The sequence below is a fragment of the Cavia porcellus genome, unplaced genomic scaffold, assembly GCF_034190915.1.
Source record: "Cavia porcellus strain 051 isolate PalLab524CR breed Dunkin Hartley unplaced genomic scaffold, mCavPor4.1 scaffold_14, whole genome shotgun sequence".
NCBI lineage: Eukaryota > Metazoa > Chordata > Mammalia > Rodentia > Caviidae > Cavia > Cavia porcellus.
In genome coordinates, this window is record NW_026947497.1 from 22,739,322 (window position 1) to 22,762,239 (window position 22,918).

Below are 22,918 nucleotides of genomic sequence, written 5' to 3' on the forward strand. Positions count from 1 at the left end.
TTTATTGTTTCTATAAAACAAAATAGGATAGGCATTACTCAGTATGCAAATAATAACTTTGTGATTGCATTATTAATGGGAATTATCTAGGGTACAGCAGTCTATTAGAATGCATTGATTATATGCTGTACTGTTTTACTTAGACACAGTAAGGCTTAACATAAATGAGAACACTTACTTGTTTTTTTACTTTATCTCAAAGAATTCAGTGCAAGTATTACTAAAAGTTTCATAGATTGTTATAATATACTGTACTTTCACAATGGTTTTATAAATATTGTTTTATTACTACAATAAGCCTGAAAGTGAAAACGTGAATGCCTTTTCATTTGATAAAATAGCTGAATAGAACAACAAACCTGTTTATTAAATTTGCAACCCCAGGAAGATGCTCTGGAACTACCACGATATTCTAAGGATGATCATACATATTTATTCTCTCACCTATAAAATTTTAGAACTAGAAATTTTTCAAAATACCCTCCCATCTCTTATAGATGAAGATAATCACAGCTTTAGCTTCAGATATATCAAAAATTAAGTGCCTGTAATTTGATATTGTGGTAAATTATATGATTTGTTAAATCATATAATCATATAATGTATTAAAATATACTAAATCAAAGTGTTACTGTGATTTTGAAGTCACGGCCTCATAGAAGCATGTCCAATATAACACTGGCTGGAAAGGCTAAAGGGACAATGGGACCCAATGTGAACTTTCCCTTCTCTCCCTGTACAGGCGGCATCCTTGACTGTGGACTCCTGTTCTGAGAACCAAGAACCAGGCTACTGCACAGTCAGTAATGTAGCAGTTTCTGATGACTGGTAAGTAAAATTATTAATTTGATCTTTATTGTTAACTGAAATTTTAAAAGTATATATAGTTTAGTCACTTTTATCATCTCTGGAACAAAACACCAGACTCCTGCAACTTAAGGAGAGGTTTGCTCACAGTTTGAAGAACTTTTGGTCCTTGCATTTCTGATTGGCTCTAAAGCAGGAAGACCTAGCCCAAGTGCTTGGAGAGCTAGAAGCACAGAGAGTGAAGAGAGGAGCTGGAGAGAAAGATAAACCCTTCCAGGCCACTCCCCACAGGCCTCCACCTGCCTGTGTTGAGCAGACTCATTTCCTAGCAGCTGTCAACCCCATAATCCAATCATGTTGCAAAGAGCCCGCTATGCATTCATGAGGCTCTTCAGTGACAGCTACATGTTAACCATGACAACATACATTTTAAAAATAATCATATTAGTATAAATATTACTTAAAATTGTATTTACTTCCCAAAAGGATTTTTATACTATATAAGAGTACTATAGTTATTAATTAGTGCACAAAAAATTCTGTTAAAAAGGCATAAATCATGAAGATCAGGATAAAACTAAAGAAAATGAAACTCAGTGTAGTTAAGGGCAGTTAGTACTTTTTGAAATATTGATTAACTAATTGCATGTATCCTGAATCCTGAAAGAAGTGTAAGATATGGATCACAGTTCTTTTAAATACATTTTCTAAAAAACTGTGTGAAAATTAATGTATTTTTCATGGCATTTGAAGTTTAATTCAGCATTATTTTATCAAAAACATAGACCATTGTAACAGGAAAATAATAGACAAATATACTGACACATCATCCATTGTATTAACCTAACTTACATGCTGGCTGGAGACAACAAGCAATTTTACCTAAATATTAGAGTTGTTACTATTTCTGTGTATTTTGACTTTTCTGTGGCAATATATTCCTTTTTACTGACTCAAAACTCTAACATACATCAAATTTGCATAACTGAAGACATAATTTTTATAAGTGCCATATTTGCTTTCTTGTTGCTCACACATAATATTTGACAGCCACAAATTAAAGGAGGAAAGTTGTATCTTGGCTCACAGTTTGTAGAGCTTTCTGTCCATAGGCAGCTGGCTCTAAGGCAGGCTGGTGTGTGAGAGGGACATCACAGAGGAGGAATGGCTCACGGCTCGGCAGACAGGAAACGAGGGAGAGAGAGCCCTCTAGGCCACACCCTCAGTGACTCACGTTCTCCTTATAGATTTTGCCTCTCAAAGTCGCATTTAGCCATAAACTCATTGGTGGACTAAACCATTGGTGAAGATCATGTCTCCGTGATCCAAAAACCTCCCAAAAGCCCCACCTATGAGCACATGAGGTTTTGTGGGGATGTATTGATGTAAATAATAACAATAGGCATCACATTTTTAATATCTGAAAAACCAATCTTGCATGTATCTGTTTGGAGGACAAGTGTCAACCTGTAACATTTTCCATTGAAATTTGGCAGAGTACTATAATAAACGCAAGAAATATTCCTTTTGCGTTATGTTCAGGGTATCAAACTCAGAGCTGTGTGCAGGACAGGCAAACAGCTGTACCTCTGAGCCACATTCTTTAGCCCATATATTCACTCTTTCTAAACTAAAAATTTTAGTTTTAGTTTGAAAATCTAAGGTCTTGGCATTCATGTTCTTCTCTTTTCTTTTTCATTTAGGACTCTGGATGTGCAGCCAAATAGAGTCACTGTGGGAGGTATCAGGTCGCTAGAACCAATCCTGCAGAGGAGAGGGCACGTGGAAAGCCATGATTTTGTTGGCTGTGTGATGGAGCTCGCTGTCAATGGCAGGCCTCTGGAACCCAGCCAAGCTTTGGCATCACAGGGCATCTTAGATCAGTACGGAGATTTTATTTCTCTTAATCTTAAAGAAAAATTCCAAGTACTGTATATGTTAATTGACCATCAAAAGATATATTTATTTCTCAAAAATCCCAATGGGTACCAAATACTTCATATTTTACATTTTTTAGATGAGAAATTTTATTTGGCATGAATATAACATGTATTAGAATATGTTTTTATTTTCTAGAGTCAAAGAAAAATATGCGTCTGCATAGATGCTTTATTTTAGTTTCCCTTGCAGAGTTAGAAGGAAAATTAAATTAAGTAGGAAAATCATCATACAGAATGGGGCCTTGCACACTGTGACTAAGTAAATATTAGTTATCAGGTACACCTGTAACTCTACTTGAAATTATTCTATTTACAGATATATGTATTAGAAAAATCTTGATACAACTAGATTAACTATAAACTCTGACTTTTTTCTTATATATTAGTTTCCTTACAGTGACTTAGGAATTGTGAAGATTACATATTTTATCTTAAAATTATTGTTTCATTACAAAAAAGGAAAGCAGAAAAAATACTTGTGGAAATATATAGTCTAATCACCTGAAAATAAATATCTTTTAGTTACTGCCATGATCATGAATGCCTGATATCTTTTTATTGTAACTATTGGGTGCTATAGTTGTTCTTTTTTCTTTTGTCTTCTTGAGAAAGGATCTTGCTATACAGTTCACGTTGGCCTTTAGCTCATTTTGTAGGCTGATCTTGAACTAGCCACGATCCTCCTGCCTCAGCATCTCGAGTGCTGAGGTTACAGGCATGCATCATCATGGCTGACTTAGTTGTTTCTAATTGTATTAAGTAATAACAAGACTATGATCAACATATTTTCACAAAAATTTTTGCTGATATTTTTGAAAACTTTAGAAATATAATTATAAGCACAAATCAGTGTTACTTTTTAATATTTAGAAGTTAGTATTTTAATGCAATTGATCATTTCCCTTATTTTCTATATATTGTTATGATTCAAAGTAACAATTTCATTACCAATGATTGAGTACAAAAAATACACAGTTATGATTGATAACCATTGTTAACACTTCAATGTGCTCTCTTTTATATCATCGTACATGTTCATAAAAGTGTATTTTTAAATATTAATCCTTTTTTGATTTTTAAAATATATTGTGAACATTTTTTAGGTGAGAAACTGCTGAACCAAAAATCTTATGTTGATCTTTGACTTCTGTCTTTCTGTCATATTTCACATCCAATTCAGCAGCAACCAAAATGACATTTTTTGCTACACAAGTCAATTCTTGTCATTTCTCTGCTTCAGATGTGGCAATAGCGTCCCATCTGCCTAGAGGAAAGCCAATGCCCTTACCCTGCCAAAGCTTTCTTGATCGGGCCTCTCCCTCCACTTCCTGGCCACATCTACTTGCTCTTCTTGTTTACTCTGCTCCCAGGAGGGTGGTCCCATGGTGAACCTGGAGCATGAAGATCTGTCCCCATGCTGGGGCTTCCTTACTGACAGCTTCTCTGTCCAGGGGGTCTCATTACCAAACTCTGCTCCCCAACTGTATTAAGGTCTCCCTAATGACAAATCCTTCCTTCGTGGTCTAATCTGGAGATGAGAAACCTGTCAAAGTCGCTGGATTATTTCTCTGTTTTAATTTTCTCACAGAAATTTTTCATACTCAATTTTCCTTTATTGTCTGTTTCTCTCACAGGAAAATATAATATTATATAATATATAACAATAAAATATAATACTTCATGAATGCATGAAATTTCATCACTTTATTCTGTGCTTAAAGTAGTCCTTGACATAAGAATAGGCATTCAATAAACCTTACTTGCATGAGTCTGTCTAATCAAATAAATATATGGCCTCCATGATATATTAAACAAAGGGTTTACTTGACTAAATGTATTACTCAGATAAGAATTAATTTAAGAAAGACATTGTCACCTATTTTTCCCATTTTAGTTAAGGTGTTATTTTTATTTATTTAGTCTTCTGTTTTATTATGAAGCAGGCAATGTTTTAGTCAACTTCTAGTTATTAGTTGCTCCAAATGTAGTTGTAACTTGAGCTTTAGCTGAGTGTCTGAAATTATTCAGGTTTATAAAACTTTATGTCTGTTTTTAACAAACCCTGGTCTGTTTTGTTTGCACTTTATGGCCTTTTTTATGACCTTATTGTAGATGTCCTAGACTGGAAGGTGCTTGTACTCGTAACTCCTGCCAACATGGCGGCACATGTGTGGATTTCTGGTCATGGCAGCAGTGTCACTGCAAAGAAGGACTCACTGGGAAATACTGTGAAAAATGTATGTCAATCACGTCCCCCTCCACTGGAAGTTATAATAACATGGAAGTGTAAATATGTATACTTCAATATACACTTGAATTTTTAAAATTATGACTTTATTCTAGATATTGAAAATATGAATATATTTAGACTGTAGTTTTGTATCATCTAACATTAGGGAATATTTCCCTGGTTAACTTTTTGTATTTTATAGAAAAGTATACACATTAAATGATGGAATGAGCAATGAGCTAAAGACATCATGCAGCAGGAATTAAAATAAATACTTTCTTTTTAATTTGCAGTGAACTGGAATTGATTTTGGGTATTGTTTTTTAAGTCTTTTCATTAGTTGTCTAAGTGCTACTTTTATTGTTAATAAGACTCTAATGACATTGAACTCATCATTAGAAAATGGTGTTCTCCAATTTCAAGTCATATATTCTGCAAACTACCTCTAATAGAATCTCTTTTATAATAATAGCTTTATTTTCAAGTAAATGATTATGACTTAATTTAACTTCAGGTATCTGATTACTTTTTAAGGAGTAATTTGACTCTATTATGAGAATGAACAGAATTGCAGGATAAAATTTAGAATATAACGCACTCTAAGGATCATCATAGCAGAATGTTTGACCATATTTAATAATTTTGGAAATAATAAAAACATAGAAAAATACTGTTACATATTTATTTATAATGATGAGTAATAATTAGGAAAATAATAGTCTAAAATATGAGATAACTCATTTGCTCTAGAAATGTCAGATTTATTTTCTTAAATTAAATCATATTCTATAAATTTATCATATTCTATAAATTTTATAAATTTAAAAATAATATTACTCAGTGTTAAGGGTTTTTTTTTCCCTCAGTTTTTTCATTTCCTTTCTTTAGCTATGCTGTTGTAAATTTTGTATTTTAGAGTTCTTCACTTCTGGACTATGAACACTTTGGAGGTGATCATAAATGATAACCATACTAAGTGGTGATACAGGATGATAAACTGAACTAGCTAGATGATTACACACAATAAATTTAGCTGCAAATACAAATATTTGTATATACATTTTTGTTCAAATTTTTAAATATCAAAAACTACAAACACCAAAAACTAATTATCAGAAGTCATTTTAAACTATGAAAACATAGTTATTAATGAATTTTGTAAATACAGTAAAATTGATTAAAATTAAACTTTTCAAATTCTTATTCTCAACAGGTAATTTCAAATATTTATGATTTATATCATGGCAAATATTTACGTGGCTATTTCCCAAGTGATTAATAACTGTCATAAATGTTGTATATTTCATGGTTCTGAAATGGATTTAAGCATTTGAAATAAATTCATATATTAATTCTAAAATAGAAAACTTTGTTGCCAGACTAGAATTGGGGGATACTAATTCCAAAATCTTAATGTTTTCCTTGGCCTCCTTATTGAGGAGCATTTGTGACTCTTAAAAATGCCCCAAGAAGTTCATAGTGTTGCTCTTATGTTTCCCTTTCTTCATTTACTTTTAGCTATTACACCTGACACTGCCTTGTCCTTAGAAGGCAAAGGACGTCTAGACTATCACATGAGTCAGAATGAGAAGCGGGAGTATTTGTTAAGGCAGAGCATTGGAGGGGCCGTGTTGGAACCTTTTGGTGTGAACAGCCTGGAAGTAAAGTTCAGAACAAGAAGTGAGAATGGCATTTTAATCCATATCCAAGAAAGCAGCAACTACACTACTGTGAAGGTAAGAGAAAAGCTAACAGTGACTTCCTCTGGTTAGACTGCCTGCTGTGCCATGGTTTAAATCACTTCTCCCATAATTTCTGTTTTTTTCGCTACAAAGCTTTTAGAGTTCTGACCAATACTGGATGCTAGTCAGGACTATGTATCTTAACCGTTCCCCAGGCATTAGCCTGAGTAAGAGATGGGAATGCGTTGGTTTCAACACACTTTCGTATTGGTTTGGAGCAGTCAAAAGGTTGGCCAACAAGGAAAATAGTTTTCAGGAATATATTTTGTTTTGTACAAATTTATATTGCTCTCCTCCTGGTTTTAAGCAAAGTAAAACAAAAAAGATAATGTGTCTTTGAAATCTAAAATGTTTCTCCCCAAGAATTATTTTAAACCCTAACATGTATGTGTTTTTTGGTAGGATTAGAATAGAGAGTGTAATATTATAATTTTGTATTTTGTTATATTCATTGAAAAGTGCATTAAAAGCAAAGAAAGTAAAGAAATAAAGAAAGAAGTACAATTTCATTATCTACAAGAAACGTTTTGTATGTTTTGAGAGGCTCAGACATTGAGATCTGCACATTGTCTGTTCAACTGCTTCCAGGTCCTCATGCCATTTAAATGGCACATGAAATATCTCTGTGTGTTTCTCTTTATGTCAAGATGTGTCAGTCAAAATGCAATGTGGCTGACTGAATATCCATTTTTTTTTACCACACATTTTTGCGTTTCCAACAGGACTTCACCCAACTTCTCAAGATTTTGTTACATTGATAGTAAACACTTTCAAAGATTTTTCCCCTGAAGGCAAAATAACTGCTTGTTAATTGCAATGATTACTATAAACCAAAGTGCACGTTTTATTTTGAAATTTTTGGAAAGCAGCTAATTCGGAGATTAAGGGGCTTGAGATATAAAACAAATAGATGAAAAAATAACAATAAGTTGAATTAAACAGAGTCACAGAAAGTAGTTCTTCTCAAAGTGCAAATTATTTAGGTGACAGGGATATAATATATTTCTAAAGGCTGGGAAGCTTCAGATGGATTTCTCATCAGTTAGCTTGTCATTTACCAGGGTACCTGGATTTTTCAATCTTCCTTTCCTTTGGGCAGGGGTTTGTCTATTGACCATTTATTTTTCCTTTTTATATTTTCCATTCTGATTCTTTCTTTCACACAAATACAAAAACACATGCACCTGCACACACATAAAGACACACAAAAGTAAGGTTGGGAAAAGCAGTGAATACATGAGAGTTCCTATGGTAAAAGGTAGGAGAGGGCGTCAGGAGATAGCTATTTGAGGAGAGAGCAGAATATGTTCTCTATATCGGTTCTGCTTGGTAAACAAAGGATATTTCAGGAGAAATCTTGAAGGAAAGCATATTTGGGGGTAATTTTGTTGCCATTATATTTAAAGCATTTTGCAAACCTCTACCCACGGCATATCATGTGGTTTCATGTGTGAAATTCTTTAATAATAGTCAGATGTTGGGCTTTGTTTCTATTCCAAATCAGTTCTCATACAAATTTGTTTGTATGAGGAAGATATAGAGTTGGAGAAGGGTTTCAAAATCTCATAGAATTGACAATAAATTTTAAAAAATACTACATGAATAAATAACCAAGCGAAAAGAAGAGCAAGATGTTTTAGAATTCAGGAAGGATGTAAGTGTTAGGTGGAGTGTTACTAGGAAAAAGAGAAGTCTTCAGAGTATTGTAATTGGAATTTATATTCTTACTCATCTCTCTCCAATTCCATGTCATATCCCAAGTGCTCTTTCATCAGAAACTAATTGAATCAAAAGATGACATGATGTGATTAAGTAAAAGAGAAACCCAGAACAGAGAAAAGGCCCTTTCCGTGCATTTTTTTTCAAAAAGGGCTCTGGCTGTAACTAAAAAGGCATCACTATTTTTATTTAATGTCATCAGTTGTCACTCATTTGACAAAACGTTATAGTCATTTAACTAGAATTTTTTTTTCCTATCTGACTTTAAAATATATTGTGATCTGGAAAAACTGCTTTAATAAAATATTACTATATGACTAACATATGTAAATATGTTAGGCATATTTTCCACAAAGTACAAGTGAACTGATTTTTAGTTCTACCAGATGTGTTTGTTGCATAAAGAAATATTTGATCTGAGTGGCAAAATAAACTGATCCATCTTTTCAATCCCATCTTTCAAGGCACAGCGCCATTTCTTCCTTTGGCCAAAACACCAGCTTTATCTGGCAATTGCTATGGGATTAGGCTCCTTAAACCAAAAAGTACATCTTGCCTCATAAATTATTTCATTTCTAAAGTAGTCTACTTGTAATACTGGAAACTTGGTGGCTGGAAACTGGAGTAAGAGCATCTTGTTACTCAATGTTCTACTGGGTGAAATGAAAGAGACCAAATTTCCCTTAGATAAATGGAAAAGACAGGGAAGGCAGAGACATGCCCAGAAACCTAATCACTAAGAATTCCCTTTTTGTTCATCCTTGTTTTCCGTATCAAAAATGATATAAATAAATAATAGACATCATTTTTTCTAAACCTTCAGTATTTAATAGAAGAGATTGCAAGAAACATTTACTTTTATCTTTATTTTTATAACTCTGCTTCTTTTACAGGTAAGCATTTATTTTTCATTTTGAACGTGGTTGTAACATTTTTTGTCACTTGGCCTTTTATAAACTGACCAATGTAATGCACCAGACAGAACCACTAGACTATAATTATAAAAAAGTGTATTTGGTTAATATAGTTATTCATTCAATCATTGTCTTAATTATGTTCTGGTGAATAATTTTATGCTTGTGAGGTAACAGCATAAACACAAGAACTTTGAAAACTTTCAAAACTAGTAATCATGAAATTACGTGTTACCCAAATTTATATGGACAATATATGCAGTATACCATATCACCAGACTCCATAGCTATTACAATGCTTCTGATTGGTCAGTATTTATGATTTAATTTCATTAAATATTAGTTAAATATGCCATCCTTTGATTGTACTCTATTTTTAACATCTTTTACAGGTCAAAAATGGCAAAATACATTTTACGTCAGATGCAGGAATTGCTGGGAAAGTGGAGAGGAATATTCCTGAAGTGTATGTTGCAGATGGTCACTGGCATACTTTCCTAATAGGGAAAAATGGAACTGCCACCGTGTTGTCCATTGACAGAATATATAACAGAGATATCACTCACCCTACTCAGGACTTTGGTGGCCTTGATGTGCTTACTATATCTCTTGGTGGAATTCCACCTAATCAAGCTCATCGAGATGCTCAAACAGGTAAATAATTTGTGTCAGAAAGAAAGGAAAAAACTTGCCTCTCAGAAAGCAGGTGATTTTTGTGATGTGAGCAAATAAAATCCATGTAGCATGAATCCTGTATACAACACAATTTATTACAATAGTTTATTTTACAATAGTAATTGCATTTCTGATAGTCAGATATTATGAGCATTCTAAAACTCTCATAACTGTCTTTAAAATTTTTGTAATAAATTATCAAACGTTTGCATCTATCTGTCTTACTAAGATCATAATTCAGCCCCAGGGCTCAGATAAGTACCTGTACTTTGCCTGTCTCTGAAGCACTACTTTAGCCATCCACTCCTGTAATTCACTCACAGCCACTCTCCCCCTGGCATCCATGAAACAGGATACAAGCATCAAACAGTCCTTCTCCCATCATTATAGTAATCTGTCATAAGTGATGTGAAAAAAGAATGTAGGCTTTTAAGAGATTTTAAAAGGAAAGAAGAAATAAAAGAAGAAAGAGAAACCTTCTTGGGAAATTTACATGTGTATTTAAGTCTCAAAGGTGAGGGTAAGGAGGAAAAAGTAAGAAAGATTAATTTATATTGAAGGAAGTTTTCAAAGTAGACTAAGTGAAGGATGGAAAATACAACACATTAGTGACTGATGGTCACAGGCAAAGGTGAGACTGAAGACAAAATCTGTTTTTTAAATCATGTTGTCTTCATCTTACTATACAAGGAGGTTTTTAAAAAATTAAGCCTGTACTATCAAGGTTAGATATGCACAAGAGCAAAGATCTTCCCAATTACATTATAGAAAGTAACTGCAGAACCCAAGTAGATTTGCAAAAATCATCTGGAAAGGAACATCAGTAATGTGGGAAGGGTGTCCATTGTTTAGATTTTGACTTAATATAATGGCAAGGAAGAGAAATAAGTAGATAATTGAGAAATAGCATTCTAGGAACTAAAATCGACCAAACTGTTGGTAATTTTAATAAAACTCAGGAAGATATCTGGTTTGAAACTCAGAGAAAGTTAGTTAGTGCCATCAAACAAGGAAACTGCAATGGAATCCAAAAGCATCTCTCTGGAAAACATCAACAGTTTGTTTTGTAATAGACTGAGTCTGAAGTACTTTTGAGAGAGGCTTTGGGACAGGTGGCTGCAAGTCAGAAGTAGAATTATGCTGGAAATACACAGGATTTTCAGGATTGAGCCTGGGTGTGACCATCACTGTGAGGAAGAAAAATACAAAGAAAGCCCAGGGCGTGGTCTTGAGTAACTCTACATTTGTTTAGAGGAGAAAACCAAAAAAGGAGACAAAATAATAAAAAGAACTCCAGAAGTATAGGAACAAAAATAGGAGCGGTCATCAAAGCCTGAGGAAAAAGAGCATATCTGGGGATGGAATTGTCACATGGGTGGAGTGGTCTTTTATTACTCAGGATTGCTAACAGCTGTCCTGCACCCAAGCCTAATGCAGTAGTTAATTTTAATATTCACCATAATCATCCACAAGAATCATCCACTTTTTCTAATCCCTGACATCTCTACCTCAGGAGATGCTGAGCTACAATGACACCTGCTACAAACTTCAGTGACCACAATGCAGCTAAGGTTTTTCTTCTGCTCCCTAAGAGCCTTTGTTTATTACCTCCTTGGTAGTTCTGTCATCACAATCACTGGACAATGCATGATCTTGTTTTGAGGCTATCAACCTTTTTGGTGGTTGTTCATATTTCTCAAAAAAATGAATTTGATTTCTGTGTATGTAAATTTTGGTTTATGCACTATAAAAATAGAACAAATAAATGAATGAAGGAAAGACTCAGAGCAAATCTGTTTGAGTCATTCCTCATCTTCAGGACTTGTGAGATCCAAGCCGTCTGCTCCACATTTTTGTCACAGAAATCTTACACAGCTTGCTAAAGTATGTCAGTAGATACACAGATTTTCTGCCTTTCAATGGGAGGGTGACTTGGGGCCTGTGGTTTCCAAAGTGTCCTGAGGTGACTATGAAGCTTGTGATCAGATCCCCGGGCTGTTTAAACCTTGGATTTTTAAACTCATCTTGCCGCTTCTTCCCTGCAGGTTTTGATGGCTGCATTGCATCAGTGCTGTATGGGGGAGAAAGCCTCCCCTTCAGCGGGAAGCACAGCTTGGCCTCCATCTCCAAAACGGATCCCTCGGTGAAGATTGGCTGTCGCGGCCCCAACATCTGTGCCAGCAATCCCTGCTGGGGCGACTTACTGTGCATCAATCAGTGGTACGCCTACAAGTGCGTGCCCCCCGGCGACTGTGCCTCCCACCCTTGCCAGAATGGGGGCAGCTGCGAGCCAGGCCTGCACTCTGGCTTCACCTGTAGCTGCCCGGAGTCGCACACGGGGAGGACCTGTGAGACGGTGGTGGCCTGTCTCGGCGTCCTGTGTCCTCAGGGGAAGGTGTGCAAAGCCGGCAGTCCTGGCGGGCACGTCTGTGTGCTGAGTCAGGGCCCGGAGGAGGCCTCGCTGCCCCTGTGGGCCGTGCCTGCCATCGTGGGCAGCTGTGCCACGGTCCTGGCCCTCCTGGTCCTGAGCCTGATCCTGTGCAATCAATGCAGGGGAAGAAAGGCCAAGAATCCCAAGGAGAAGAAACCCAAGAAGGAGAAGAAGAAAAAAGGCAGCGAGAACGTGGCTTTCGATGACCCGGATAACATCCCGCCCTACGGGGACGACATGACGGTGAGGAAGCAGCCCGAAGGCAACCCGAAGCCGGACATCATCGAGAGGGAAAACCCCTACCTTATCTACGACGAGACGGACCTGCCTCACAACTCGGAGACCATCCCCAGCGCCCCGCTGGCGTCCCCGGAGCAGGAGATCGAGCACTACGACATCGACAACGCCAGCAGCATCGCGCCCTCGGACGCGGACATCGTGCAGCACTACAAGCAGTTCCGCAGCCACACGCCCAAGTTCTCCATCCAGCGGCACAGCCCGCTGGGCTTCGCGCGGCAGTCGCCCATGCCCCTGGGGGCCAGCAGCCTGACCTACCAGGCGCCCTACGGCCCGGGGCTGCGGACCGGCTCGCTGAGCCACTCGGCGTGCCCGACGCCCGGCGGCCTGTCGCGGCACAGCCCGGGGCCCTTCTCCAAGGCCTCCACCTTCTACCGCAGCAGCCCGGCCCGGGAGCTGCACCTCGCCATGCGCGACGCGGGCGGCCTGGAGATGGCGCACGCGGCCGACGCCGCCACGCCCGGCCTGTTCGGCTACGCGGGGGCGCGGCTGGGGCGGCGCAGCAAGAGCCCGCAGGCCGGGGCGGGGGCGCACGGCTCCAGGCCCGGCAGCCGCCTGAAGCAGCCCCTCGGGCCGCTGCCGCTGGAGGCCTCCCCGCCCGTGGGCCTGTCCATCGAGGAGGTGGAGCGGCTCAACACCCCGCGGCCCCGCAACCCCAGCATCTGCAGCGCCGACCACGGCCGCTCCTCCTCGGAGGAGGACTGCCGCCGGCCGCTGTCCCGCACCCGCAACCCCGCCGACGGCATCCCGGCGCCCGAGTCCTCCTCCGACAGCGACTCGCACGAGTCCTTCACCTGCTCGGAGATGGAGTACGACCGCGACAAGCCCGCGGCGTACACGTCCAGGATGCCCAAGCTGTCTCAAGTCAACGAGTCCGACGCGGACGACGAGGACAACTACGGGGCCAGGCTGAAGCCGCGCAGGTACCACGGCCGCAGGGCCGAGGGCGGCCCGGCCAGCGCGCAGGCCTCGGCCGCGGGCCCCGCGGACCCCACGCTGGCCCTGAAGCTGGGGCCGCAGGCCGGGAACTTCAACTGGGACAACCTTTTGAACTGGGGTCCGGGCTTTGGCCATTACGTAGATGTCTTCAAAGATCTGGCGTCTCTGCCAGAAAAAGCAGCAGCAGGTGAAGACGGCAAGGGGGGGACCACGAAGCCGGGCCCCAAGGATGGGGAGGCGGAACAGTACGTGTGAGTGGGGGTGCTGGCCCCCCAGAAACCAAAAGCAAGAAGCACTCGAGCCATCCATCGTGAGGTCGTGAGGTTGCTGATGTGGTTGGATTGCGTTTGAAAAGCAGGCCAGTATGGACTGGTGGCTGAGAAACGTTAAAAATAATAACCACAATGCTGCTGAAACAGACTCAGATCAACTCTTTAATTTAAATATGCTTGGTTGGATTTGTTTTCCTGCATGCATTGTGCTTTGTAACTAGTTACGTGGCATGCAGCATTTGGAAAGTTTTGCTTCTTTACCAGTGTTTGGTTTGTGATTTTTGAAATTAATACTGTTACCATTGCAGAAAGGAACTTGTGTTTTCGCTTTGGGGTTCTGTGTATTGTTTCCATTTGTATTATTACGATTATGTTTTACATTGCAAGATCCTCGCGGTTTAACCAACCCCTGTAAAGTGTAGAAAAAAAACCCTTCCTATCCTCGAAACGAAAGACTAAGCATTAACACTTTTGAGAATTTTGGATTTCATATTCAATGTTGCTCAGAAATGGCTGAGTGATTAGCTTACGTGTTACATGACAGTGGGTACTAAAGTTACGTCATTTTTGTTCAGCACTTTAATGCTTTCTTACAAAATTTAGTTAAAACTTCTGAAATGTTTTCGCAAATGGTTTGTGTCCTCCTGACTTTCCTCAGGTTTCCACGAGGAACAAAATCACTGCGCGCTGTCCTCTACTGCCGAGAGATGCTGTCAACAGCACTCCTAAGAGACACTTGGAAAAGTTATTTATTGAAAAAGAAAATTCTATGTTTCTACCACTCTAATGAATTGATCTAAGCAAAACCTATGATTGGACTGACTTTTCTTCCACTCAACATTTACGCCAAGTACCCAGTTTTTTATAATTTATATAAAGTCAAACTGCAGCACGTCTTTCTTTCTGTCCTTTTGTAGGTCATTTTTTTAATACCCTGTAAAAACTTTTTTTTACACCTGAGCTGTGTTTTTGATACTGATATTTTCCTATGCTGAATCGTTTTCTTACTTTGAGGAAAGTAAGAAAATGCTTTTTTTACATTTGTTACTTATGTAACGTTCATATATTTCACATTTTGATATTTGTAACATACTGTATGCTTTCTACTTGTAAATGCCAACAATAGAATTAAAATATTTATTTAAAATACTTCGTATTTGCAGTGTAATATTATTCATCTTTCTGTGCTCTGTGCAATCCTAGTTGAGAATAGTTTCTCCTTGTTAATAATAGTATAGCAAGTTGAACTATATGTATGCGCAACATCACTTCTTTAAAAAAAAAATCACCACTGGATAATTGCCAGAAGAGATATTTTAAGGTCACTTTAGTGCATTCTTAGTTGTCAGATCTCTTAGACTTCCCTGGAGTAGAATGAGTCTAGACTAGTTTGGTCTTTTGGGGGTCTCACATTGTTATGAACCAGGTTTAAACATTCTAGCAAGAAAGGTTTGGGAGTTCCCAGTAGAATATATTCCCCGAAAGCCAGCTTTTGACCAGTCTTAGAGTTATGGAAGTAGCCATGAATCAAAGTTAATTACGGAAAAATGTCTGACTCAGATTTTCTCCAAGGATCCTACTCAGATTTTTCTAAGTCCAAAGGTAGGTTGGAGAACTGACAGCCAAAGCTCTGCTACACATACCTATCTTAATTTACTGATCATTCTGCTGCATGTCTTAAACAAATTTCACATGCTGTCTGGGCTGAGACAAACCTCTGTTTCCTAGTAGCCCCCAACAGTGAAACAATTCTGAAGAGTGGTACAGAACAGCATTCATTTATATATAAACACTTATGATTTAAAGAACAAGACTTCTAAAAGTTACCTGTCAACTTCAGAACCTTTTGCAATAAAAAAAAATTGCCTGAAATTTCACATTTGTTCAGGATACTCTAATACTGACCACATCACAAGGAGAAGAGTCTTCAACATACAAAAATTTTAGTCAGTGAAGTACTTAAAAACAGATACCAATATATTGAGATACCTTTATTTATCTTTATTTTGTCATTTAAGAAATTGAGATTATTTTTTGTTTCATAACAATAAGTAAAATGTTTTACCCTAAAACATCTGATTTTAATGGATTAGACACTGAGTAAAATATATTAATACTTTTCTCTTTGTGTGATTATCTGTGATGAGCCAGTATATGATCTGCATATTATAGTTAAGGGGAAAGGATGTGATGGCAAGGGTTCATATTCTTTTTCTGTAAAAATTTTTTGATGAGATAGAATTCTTACTATTCTCCTTATCAATCAATCTCACTTTAGGGAAAAAATGGCATTGTTTTAGAAAAATTTCTAGTTTGTTTTTCTTCTGGAAATATTTTCCACCAATGCGAGAACAGTATTTATAGCTGAACATAACAAATCAGAAATATACGAATGGAAGGTGACTATGAAAAAGGAGATTGACATTTAATTTACTGAATTAATGAGTTAACACATACTATTTAAAGACAAGATTATTATCAGTAATTTCTTAGGGAAACAATCCCCTCAACTAAATGGTTAACAATGCCCTGCATATTCACGCATAAAATCATGACCCTAGAATTTTAATTTAGCCCTATAAAGGCTTATCAGGTTTCCTAAATATAGTCATTTAGGCACTTGGCTCTCACTGAATTTTTGTTATGGAGGTAGTGTTACTTTCAGGTGAGAATGGAAAATACCCAGAGAAATGTTTCCAGGCAGGAAGAATAGAAAGCAAACACTGTCACAGGGCCCAAGTTGCTGTTCTTATGGAGAACACTGCAGTGGGTTTTAAGATTGTCTCTAGAATTTTCTAAATTAGATGACTTATTGATAGTTTGTTAAATAAATTAAAATCATTCTAACAAGTGAAAAAAAAAAAATAGAAGCACCTGGAGCAATTACCTGTTAACAAAGTGCTTATAACAAAGTTCATAGGAAACACAACACTTACGTTCTTCAAAGTTATGTCCTTTATAGATATTTTATTCATAAGGGAAAATAAAATACAACACTTAGTAAGTTTATTACTTCCAGATATTCCATTTAAGAATAAATCACTACTGTCATATAAAATGCACTTTATTTTACTTGAATTTAACATTATTGTAACATGAATCTGTGAAAAGTGAGAATGTTTTAAAATGTTGAATCAATAATTGAGCAATGCAATTTTTCTTTTCCCATTTTATTCTATGCCTAAATTCAGCCTTAAAAGAGCTAACATTTCAAAATGACTGAATTTACTTTCCCTTAGGAAAAATAAACCAAGAAGTGAAATACACTTTAGCACATTGTTAGGCTTTCCGATGTGAAGGAAAACATTTCAGCTGATTAATCTAGTGTCTGTCTCTTAAAGATATTTCGAATGGAAAGTCCTATTATTAACAATGCATATGCTTAACCAACCATGGTGGTTTATCAGACCAAATACGTAGTAAATAGGTCATTGCTATGTATAGATTCAATATTTTTAGTTATTGATAATAAAGGAAAGGCACTGGGTTCTAGCAAATTTGGTGCATACAAATAAGAATCAGTGAGTCATTCTTAACCTCTGTATCTATGATAATATTTGAAAACAAATATATTTATCCTAAAAACTATGAAATACAGCACCCTTTAACAGAAAAATACATTGAACTACAAAGAAGTTCAGCATTCTGGATTAAACTGAATCACAAAAAAAGATCGAATACCCTTTATTTATATGTGAGGCAATCTTATTGCTCATAGGAACAGCATAGTGAAGAAAAAAATTAACTAACATAATGGAACATGCTTTTTTGTAGAGGAGATTACAATCAATGATAAATATAGTGCCAATTATGCTGGTCAATATCTAGGAAAGACAAGTGCTTTTGAGGCAACGAAAGTAGATTGGGGAGAAAACAGGCTGCCTTGGGAGTGGGTGTGCTGTTCTAGATAAGCTGCTTCTGAAGACCACTTCGGGTTGTGGCATCTGAGCAGAGAACTGAGTGTGGCCGGAGACTAAGCCATGGCCATGTGTGACATCATCACAGGCAGAGGGAATGATGTACAGAAGCTGTAGGAGGGTGCTCCGTGTTAGAGAGCTAGCAGGTAATGTAGTCAGGGTTCTCCAGGGAAAATATTTAACACAGGACACATAATTTATAGGATTAATTTATATTTGCTCAAAAAATCAAATGCAAAAAGAATGCAGGAGGTGTGTTTGCATACTTGAGACCTAAAGAATCCAGTTGAGGTCCTGGATCCCAAGGCGATGTCCTGCATGAGACCAGCTGAAGACCTAGAGTCCCTGGCAGTGTCCCCATTGAGTACTATAGGACTGGAGTCCTATAGCCCACAACAGGGTCTCATGTGAATCTGTATCAAGGACCTGCACTGGGAAGGCCCAAAAGTCAGGGTTGGAAACCAGAAAGTCTGCACCAGAAGGATGAAGAATTGTACCAGCAGGCTGAAGGATCTGCGCTGCAGCCACGAAACGATGCTCTAAGGACTGACCTAGGCTTCTCAAATTGAATTGCAGGCATCCTCAGTGAGTGAGGATCAGAGATCCTCTGATGATGAAACCAGCTGAGTTCATATCAAGAAAGCTAGCATGAAAAGCTTCTCCAGGAGGATCAGCTGCATACTATCTTTCCCTTTGGTTTCTCTCTCTGTCTGTCTGTCTCTCTCTCTCTCTCTCTCTCTCTCTCTCTCTCTCTCTCTCTCTCAATGCTGTTGGCAACAATCCTCAGTTGGGCCATCCATCCCCAGCACCACGCTGATTCAGTCCACCTGGGTGTTACAAGTTGACCATTAGTTAACCCACCACAGCAGGAGAGACACGTACCAGCAAAGACTCTACCAACAATGTGCCAGGATGACTTTGTGTGAAAGTATTAAGTGAAAATGACAATTAAGGATAGATCCAGAAGCACAATCACTGCTGAAACAAATATTCAGATGGAAAGTAAGTCCTGAGAAAGTAGGAATGGATTCATTCCACCTTGATGTCTAAGATCCAAGACGCAAAGTGAGACATGTATAACTGAAAGGAATCTGTGCTAACAATGATTGCTTAGTGCTATATTTTATGAGCAACCAAATTGGAGGGATAGTAATAGAAACATATTAAGATATAGGACAGCAAGGATTTGTGTTTATTCATAGTATAATGCACCTACTGATGGAGAAATTGTAGAAATTTTCATTTTAAAACTTGAATTCCATTCTTAAAGAAAGAAATCATGTATCCAGACAATTTTTTAAAGTATGTGCATATATCACTGAGTGGGACTGATCATGAGTAGGATATTTTTGAGACATTATGATGAATCTAAACCTGAATCAAAGCAACCGAGGATCACCAAAATAGTTTTTAATGAGATTTTTGTTGCTGTTTATAGGAAGTATAATTAACTCCATACTTGCATCAGTAGTAAACATTTTTCAAAGAATGTTGGAATTTCAGAAATATTCAAGTAGTGCACTGAAATGGGATTATGAGGTAGACATATTTTTGGCATTAACCATAAAGCTCATGGGGATGTCTTTTTACATACTGTGGAATGTGCATATGTTGGACTCATAATGGTTAACATTTCACATACACAATTCTGTTAGTGAGATTAATATAGATAACTTAAAGGCTGTTTACACTTAGTGCAGGAAAGTGTTGAATGAATGACACTCATCAAAACTTACAGTATGAGCTATATGTGAAAGAGATTGACAGATGTGTTTGGGAGGCAGTCTCCATATTTAAAGAAATGGAAAGATCCACAGAATATTTAGAAACACTCTACTTAAAGGCAGATGATTTTCAGGTGACCCACTTAAATACTTCTAAATTTATTAGTATATAAATCTATATGCCAAACTCCCAAATAAGGCTGCAAAGTACCAAATGAGTCACCATAGTATTCTGGCAGAAAACTGGGATCATAAACTGTGTACCATTCTAGCCCAAATAAAATAACCAACAATGAGCAAAGTTCCTTGGCAGTGTCACTGAGTTCCCTCTCTCAAATTGAAACCATATTGCATGTGGTACAGATGTTGATCGAAATAAGATTCCATTATGCCAGAGTAGTCTTCTCTCAAGTCACTCTTCCCTTATTCTATCTGTAAGTCACAGACCAAATTGCTGATGAAAACCACTGTTGTTTCTTGATATTGAAGTCAAAAAGTAAAGCATCCTAGAGGAATGTGTCTTTAGAAAAACATTGTGACTGAGACAATGAACTATATAACCATTTTTTAAAACTGTTATTTTATAGTTACAGGTCTGAGGGAAGAATAAATATAGGTATGGGTTCTGGGGATAATGCTAGTCAGAAAATCAGATGCATTGTTTCTGGGAAATGGAAAATCATTGGAAAGAGCTTTAGATAAACAGAATGTAAAAAAGAGGACAGACTTTTTGCTTTGACAGAACTAACACTAACAAACTTGAACTGACAACCAACTTCTATTTAACAGGGAAGCATTCATGTCTTAAAAATGTTTTGCCTAATGGAGTCTTCAAAAGCTTGAAGTAGCACATGCTGCACAGACTGATCCATGGATGTGAGAGTAAATCTAAACCAGAATTTGTTTTTTTCCTTTAAGTTTTATAGGCAGTGAGTGCTGGATAGTATTCCAAGAAAGATAATGTTTCGTGCTGTTAGTCTGAAAAGACAGCAAAAGTATTTTCTTTTGAGTTTTCCTTAATTTATGCAGTTTTAGATCAAGAATAGAACAAGTCCAAGAAATGCTCAGCAGATTTTTGAAGCAGCAAAGCCAATTATAATTCATAAGCAGTTTTCTAGTTAAATTAAAGAACGCTTTTTTTGTCCATTCTGAATTTAATGGCTACTTGTGATGTTTGTGGAGTATCAAATTGGAAAATAACTATGACTTGTAAATCAGCTTAATGGTGGGTCTTGGCCATGCAGCTCTCTTTTATTGTGGTTAGCACCAGAGTTACTGGGCCCCACAGAGCATGGAGACCTACACAAATAAAAGATAACTTGCCTTCAAGAAGTTTGCAATTTTTCGTGACTGGGCTCTTCCTTTGCCCAGTACAACTGTTACTCTGCTCAGGGGCCCCAAGGGAGATTTTCATGAGTGAAACCCCAAGGTTAAAGGGCACATGTGTGCAACACATCAGCAACAGCTGGTAGCAAGGAGCACAGCAGAGCACAGAAGGGCAAGAGCACAAGAGCAAGAGCCGCCTGTATCTTTACTGAATAATTCTTACACAGGTTGTCATCTCGTATTTACATTCTTACATAGCACTGTAACAGGCACTTGCACGATTACCTGCACTAAGTCATGATTACATTACTGTACTCCGCTGTGCACCTGTGCTAGAGAAGGGGGTCACGTCCTCATATTTTGAAAAAAAATATTTTTTCAAAGAATTACCGAAGTATCTCCAAATAAATTTGGTTTTATACAAATGTGGTATAGTAGTGTCCTGCATGATTAATAGAATCCATTATTTTCTAAGTTTTGTAGTTATATTGCATTATAAAAAACACTTTTAAAATGGGTTTAGTGAGTTTTGTTTTTATGTAATAATTCATTTTATGTAATAATCTTTTTTTAGTAGTTTTCGTATTGTCTAATTATGGAAGATTTAGCAATGGTTTCTGCTATTTGAAAGCAACTGCCACTGGGCGTGGTGGTTCACACCTGTAATCCCAGCACTTGGGAGGCTGAGGCAGGAGGATCAGTGCAAATTTGAGATCAGCGTAGGCTACAAAGTGACCTCAAGGCCAGCCTGAACTGCATAGAGAGACCCTGTTTCAAAAAGATAAAAAAAGAAAAAGAGAAAGAAAGAAAGCAACTGCCATGAATTAACTATCAGTTTTCCCTAATTTGTACTTATTTGAAAGCTGATTCATTTGGTTTCATGTTAATACTTTGTCATGGAATTTGGTGTCATCTTCAGTAAAAAATACGTGACTTTTCCCAACTGATCATGTTTTGCTGACTTTGTGGTAAATAAGGCTGACACTTAAATTAGCTAAAATCACAGACTAATTACCTCTGACATCTGCCTAGCTGCCTCAAAGTTCCCATTTTCCTTCCAATTCCAGCGCTGCTAATTTTTCATTTTAATTTTTCTTGACTTCATCTGGATTATTTTAGGACCTCTTTGTGGCAATAGTCTGAAAAAGAGACATCTAAATCTCCGATAAAAAAATTGACAAAGTGACTCATTTTTTTTTCCTGCCACTTTTCTTTTACGAATCATACATTTTCCTGATTATTCTGCTTCAACGAGACAAAATAACCATGTGTGCTACTGCAAATTTCCTTTGGAATATTTTGCATAATTTCATATTATAAGATGTTCATTTAAACAAATTCTACGTGTTGTAAAAATTACCGCATGGAGCAGCTAGTGAAGATATTTTATGTCCTTACCATCATGAGATAACTGGAAAAATGCAGTCTATTAATCATGCAGAATATTATCAGTGTCACAAAACACATTAAATGTGTATCTTTATTTTCTGAATTCTAAGAATGCACGTTATAAGAAACGATTCATTGCTGTACTTTTTTGATAGTGTTATTCAGAGTACTTAAGTTCTACATTATGGATATAGTCACCTCAATTTTATTTTGTTTACTGTGTAATTTTCAGCAGAAAGGTAAAGCACTGATAATTTATTGAGAGCACTGTGTAACAAAGACAACATACTAAATACTAAAGAAGGTGATCCAGCAATCTGGGACAGAAAATAACTTCTCTGCTATCATAAGAAATTTCTGGAAATATTTAAAATTTTGGATTTCATGATGTGCTTCATGATATATCTCAATATATGGGATAACTGAGATTTTAGTGGAAATTTCAGAAACAATCAAAAATAAAGAATTTCATATTCACCATGATAAGGTGACCACTTCAATATTCCCCTTAGCATTGAAATAGTTTTAAAAATATCTGTACACAAAAGAGATTAGATAACAAAGAAGGAGGAACGGGCAATAAATATAATAGATTG

The 22,918-nt window shown here is 37.3% G+C and overlaps 1 protein-coding gene across 1 annotated transcript in view; it reads left to right on the plus strand.

Moving 5' to 3' along the window:
* Fat4 (FAT atypical cadherin 4) overlaps window positions 1–15,115 on the plus strand; it is a 156,466-nt gene extending 141,351 nt beyond the window's left edge. Inside the window, exons 12-17 of the mRNA XM_063260749.1 lie at window positions 743–828; window positions 2,511–2,690; window positions 4,860–4,984; window positions 6,496–6,713; window positions 9,745–10,006; window positions 12,073–15,115. Coding sequence (XP_063116819.1) covers window positions 743–828; window positions 2,511–2,690; window positions 4,860–4,984; window positions 6,496–6,713; window positions 9,745–10,006; window positions 12,073–13,949 — 2,748 coding nt within the window. The 3' untranslated portion in view covers window positions 13,950–15,115. The remainder of the gene's footprint in view (window positions 1–742; window positions 829–2,510; window positions 2,691–4,859; window positions 4,985–6,495; window positions 6,714–9,744; window positions 10,007–12,072) is intronic.
* The last annotated feature ends 7,803 nt before the right edge of the window (window positions 15,116–22,918 follow it).